The 5,347-nt window shown below is 40.6% G+C and overlaps 2 protein-coding genes across 2 annotated transcripts; both read right to left on the bottom strand.

Moving 5' to 3' along the window:
• Positions 1 to 344: 344 nt before the first annotated feature.
• On the bottom strand, positions 345 to 1,446 carry LOC148692421 (uncharacterized). The gene is made up of 3 exons (XM_088680934.1): positions 1,353 to 1,446; positions 918 to 995; positions 345 to 834 (listed from the first exon to the last, which is right to left on the bottom strand). The coding sequence occupies exons 1-3, from the start codon at positions 1,444 to 1,446 to the stop codon at positions 383 to 385; spliced, it is 624 nt and encodes a 207-aa protein (XP_088537060.1). The 3' UTR covers positions 345 to 382.
• Positions 1,447 to 1,496: 50 nt separating this feature from the next.
• LOC148692422 (uncharacterized) lies at positions 1,497 to 3,527 on the bottom strand. Its single transcript, XM_088680935.1, has 3 exons — positions 2,662 to 3,527; positions 2,375 to 2,440; positions 1,497 to 1,595 (listed from the first exon to the last, which is right to left on the bottom strand). Exons 1-3 carry the CDS (start codon positions 3,478 to 3,480, stop codon positions 1,497 to 1,499), a joined length of 984 nt encoding a protein of 327 aa, XP_088537061.1. The 5' UTR covers positions 3,481 to 3,527.
• Between the last annotated feature and the right edge of the window lie 1,820 nt (positions 3,528 to 5,347).

Below are 5,347 nucleotides of genomic sequence, written 5' to 3' on the forward strand. Positions count from 1 at the left end.
GCTTTGAAAAAAAACTGCTGTAAGAATAAGCGGCTGTGCTGTGAGAATAAGCGGCTGTGAAATAAAGCCAGCAAAGTGTTTGGTAAACTTTTTTGTAAAAGTGCTTTTGGAAGAAAAAAAAACAGTATCATAGTGTTTGGTAAACTTTTTTGTAAAACAGCTGTGACTGTGTGAAATGACCAAAAAGGGTATATTACTAGATGTGCTATTAATTTAATTTTCTTAACAAATAAAAGTGAATTACTAAATATATTTTATTTTTAGAAGAAAAATATTTATAAACTTCATCTTAAATAGTATGACAAACTACTTTAATAGAAATATTTTAGAGTGAATAGCTAGGATTCATTAGTACAATATTGTTAATGTACTTGAAAGTAGTCTAATTAGATGCATTTATCAAACTTGTTGCTATTCTATTTCTTAATGCCTCTATCTCATGTGATCCTTCAACTTGATAATTTTGATATTCATCATCATCATCATCACTACTATCGCTTTCTTCACAAAAGTCCCTGGGGTCATCAAAATGACGATCACGTTCAGAATACCTCTGTATGTAGTTATGAAGAGCCATTGTAGCAATGACAATCTTCACTTGCTTATTGAACGGGTAATTAGGCATATCCCTTAAAATTGCCCATCTTTTCTTCCATACCCCAAAAGTTCGTTCAATGATGCTCCTAAGAGAAGAATGCCTGTGGTTGAATACCTCTTTGTGACCCGTTGGTTCGGCACCCCTACGAAAGTCCGGGAGGTGATATCTTTCACCTTTATATGGTCCCAAATAACCTCTCATTTGTGGGTACCCCGCATCTACCAAGTAATATTTTCCTGACAATTGAAAATTTGTTTTGTATTGTAATAATTATACAAAGCAAGTATGTAAAATGTTATAATAAGAGTATGAAGATTACCATTTGGAGGCTCAGAAAAGTTTAAATTTGGATTCCGTAGCACGGATAGACAAACCCTTGTATCATGTGCAGTCAAACCTTGTTAATTCTTGGTGTGTTCTCATTTGTTTAAAAAAATGTTCCAAGTTCATCCAACAGTTTTCCCTTGAGAGAAAGTTAAACATAATTGGGGTTTGTTTTTGGAGGTCAAAAGTTAAAACATAATCACTTTTGTTAGGTAAGGATTATCCAACAAGGAAATCGAAGATAATTGGGACGTGACCATAACCACAAAAGCAGAGTTGAGAGGATACTCACTGAATTCAACGTTTATTTTCCAGTAAAATTACATCAAACACGAAACATTTACATTTCCGGCTTCCATTAAGTTCTCACATCTGAAAAGCCGGTGGCAGCTAGGGGAGAAGGTTTGATACATTTCCAAGACTCAATAACAAAGCGATTTCATGTCCTTGGCGACAAGAATCCACTGCTCTAGTTGGCATTTCGTGCAAAACGCATTACTCAGGCCGTTGCGGAATTGTAGCATCAGTTCCACTTCTACTTCCAGATGATCGTACCCTATTTGCAGTTTCCGAGTCACAGAAAGGAATCTGATAATGACGGATGGTCAAATCTACAGGTTGGCCCAGAACTGCAAACGCCAAAGTGGCTGTAGTCTGTGCAAATCTTCTGACCCTGGATTGGAAACAAATTTAGGATGAAAGTTTGTGCAATTGATGGCATGCAATAACGAAGCACAATAACTGATCAAACCGAGTATTTTATATAGGAGAGGCAAGAGAGGAACTGTGAGTTAAGAATCCTTCTATGTTGAAAGAGACATCCATAACTTTCATTACAAATTATCTTTCGCAAGGTCAAATGAGTCTCAGTAATATACATTTTCGTGGTACATTGCTAATTATCCAAGGTACACTAAAACTTGCAAAAAGATTTCAATTCCAATATTATTCCATTACTAAATATAAAAAAATGTTTGAATAACAAGTAGTGGTTAGTTATTAATGCTGTCAAGGGTGAAAAAATATGCACATTGGCAAACGGTCAACTCATTGGCCCAAAAGAGAATAACTTAGAACTTAAAAACCAACCTACTTGTATCACAAGCTTAACTGTTATATTAAGATTGTGAATCTGTTACTAGGCCACCATGTACGTTGCACAGATTTGAATACACGGGTACAAAGGGAAAGAAATGTCATTGACTATGAGTTGATCACGTTCAAGACCCTCATCATTCTATAGTTAGCTACAAGATGAAAAAGGTTTAAGCTTGTATATTCACTAGTGCATTCTAACCTACTAGCTTTCAGATAACCATATCGAGAAACCCCATCGTCAAAACACAACATAGTACTTGAAATCAAATATGCGAAGTAAAACGAAACTTAATGATGTAAAACATGAAAACCAACCAGTTGCAGTAAAAACCAGAACTTCGGATAGATAATAACCTTGCTTTCGGTTTGGTCTTGCTTCTCTTCCAACTCTTCCCTCAGCTTTGCCTTGTCCTTAGACACCTTCAAATCAATATGATAAAGTTCAAAACACGAAGAAACACAAAGTGAGCACCAACGACACAAGTATTTCCTGCAATCATACGAGGCCAGATGCATTAATGTCTCAAATACTAAATGCAGGCCCAAAGTCCCGATTTGTTTCGGATACATTTCACCACAAAGATGCACGTGAAAGAATAACATCATCTTTAACAAATAAATGCGGAACAAGGGAGATATACCTGCTTGTTTTTCGTTATCCGAGGGTGATAATACTTGCAATTCGATCCGAACTTACAATTGCCAGTCCTCAGATAGTACCAACAGTCTCCATGCCTCGATGGGTACTGATCCCTTCTGCTACTCTCCTCAACAACCTCTTCCTCCACCTCACCACCATTCTCATTCCCTCCTCTGCTGCCGCTGCCGCTGCTGCTTTCGCTCTTTTCGCTCTCTCTCTCCTTCTCATTTTCCTTTTCTTTTTCAGTCTCTCTCTCCTTCTCTTCTTCTTTTTCCTCCTTTTCCTTCAAACTCAATTTCCGAATCCCATCAACAATGGAAGGATCGAAGCTCCGATCCTCATTGAGGAAGGCGGGGTCGAATTGCTGAATCTCATTGAGCACGGCGGGGCCGAGTGTCCCAATCCAATCAAGGATTTCAACAACGGACGGCTCAGGAGACGGAACAGACGGGGGATTTTGAGGAACGTCTACGCTTTCAGAAAATTCCGCAGGGAAAACAGGGTCCAAGTTCCGAATCTCATCAACGATGGAAGGATCAAAGTTGCGAATCTCAACGGAGGGGTCGAATTGCTGAATCTCATGGAGGAGGGCAGGGTCGCGATTCCTAATCCTATTGAGCACGGCGGGGTCGAGTGTCCGAATCCAATCAAGGATTTCACGCTCGAGATCGGACGGCGCAGGTGACGGAACAGACGTCGGATTTAGGGGAACTTCGGCGCCTTCAGAAAATTCCCATTTCTGTCCGGATCTGAAGTACTTATAAATTACGACCAGCACTGACACTGTCACCGGTAGGGCAATACGCGCCGCTGTGAACATAGTTTTTGTGCTGATGGCGGCGGCGGATGCGGCGACGGATGCGGCGGCGGCGGATGCGGCGACGGATGCGGCGACGACGGTAGCTGAAACTGGGTTGCCAGGTTTTGCTGTGAACTTGCAACTAGCAACTACATTTAGGGATTAAACAAATTCTCTCATATGATCGAATGATCGAAGTATACTCTGACTGCCTGAGGTGAAGAGCGTGTGAGAGAGCTCTGGAAAGGTGAGAGCGTAGGTGAAGGGAAAGGGAGGGCAGTTTTGGGTTATTCATATTTCATTAAATGTGTACACTGTTCATCCGTGTGTGGGTGAAAATAAGCTGCTTTTGGAAGCTGCAAATTGCAGCTTCTTGTCATCTCCTGGTTTTGGGCTTTTTTTCACCCTCAACTTTGAAACAAACCTGTTTTTCAAAGTTTACCAAACACCAAAAATTTTCATAGCTTTTTTTCGTAGTAGCTTTTTTTTTAATCACCTCAATCCCAAACAGGCCCTTAATATAGTGATTACGGTTCCTCCAATTCCACCTATTATAGTAATTGGAGGAATACACCAAATCATCATTTAATCTTAATGTTGTCCCACCAAGGCATGTGCATGTACAATATGTCTTACTTAATTAGGGTTTTAATTAGTCAACAAAATATACCTTGGACCCATGATTCTTGCTAACCAATATTGAATCACGTTAAAAGTCAAATATCTTGAGGATCAAATTATTTGCCTTTTAAGTAATTCGTTTCATAATAATTGACAACTCAACATGAGTCTTACATGAACTCACTAGTAGAAGTGCGAGCAGTTCATCATCCGTATCGCAGCCTACTAGCAGCAGCTCCTCTCCAACTCGAAGATCTAGTCCTAAGAAAAGTCATCAATACTGCCCACAGAGAAAGCTCCAAAAAGATGGATCCTATCTAGGAAGCTCCGTACAAGATCAGCAGAGTAGGCGGTAAGGGTAATTACACCTTCACCACCATGACAAGGAGATCGAAAAGCAATGGAATGCCTACAACTTGAAGAAATACCATGTGTGACCTCTCACTATATCAAGGCCCGAAGACTCAAGCAGCTCAACAGGCACCACCTTGCAAGCCGAGGACTATCCAATTGTTATGCAGTCTTTTACAGCTAAGTTATTCGTTCCTTTCACTCATTCTTCAATGATGAATTCAGAAGTAATTTACAACTTGGCTCGACTACATGTTTGCAACAACTGATCACTCATGCACTTCAAAAGAAGGTCGCGCCCTTCTTAGGGACTAATCTCAAGAATTGCACCCTTTGAGGGACCAACCATGCTCTTTAGTGCGAAAGGGAAAACCAATTCCCTAATACCCATATGGGTTTACTCTCTAAAGTGAGAGGATAAACTCTACACTTCGAATATCTAGATGTAGATGAGCTGGGCTGCCCTAGTATAACTAGATGCACAATGGCTTACGTCGGGATTCCTAGAAGTAGCCACAATGGCTTAGAGACGGAGGGGGCACATTACGTAGTACGTTCGATGGACATCTGCCCTGGAATCCTAAAGCTGCTACTAAGTGCACTAAGGTAGCCTACGGTTTCCAGAATACTGCACACCGCTTGCCCTTCAAGCAGTAAGGCCGCGTTAGACTTACACAACCACACATTCTTGTGAAAGGTTAAACAAGCTAGTGCGCATATACGAAGCCTTATCCACTACCAACATGCTACATAGCCGATCAACTTCACCTATGCCAAGCGCCGAAAGATCTACACCAAGTCCTAAAATGTTGTGATACTTGTTACGCAACCTGCAGAATTGGAGGAAGCTAAGGTTAACAGCCTAGTAGTTATGCAAACTCGTCTGCTTCTGTAAGTAAGGTGTCCGGCTGCTAAC

This window comes from Pyrus communis, chromosome 12, assembly GCF_041283825.1.
Source record: "Pyrus communis isolate YQ-2024b chromosome 12, ASM4128382v1, whole genome shotgun sequence".
Classification (NCBI taxonomy): Eukaryota; Viridiplantae; Streptophyta; class Magnoliopsida; order Rosales; family Rosaceae; genus Pyrus; species Pyrus communis.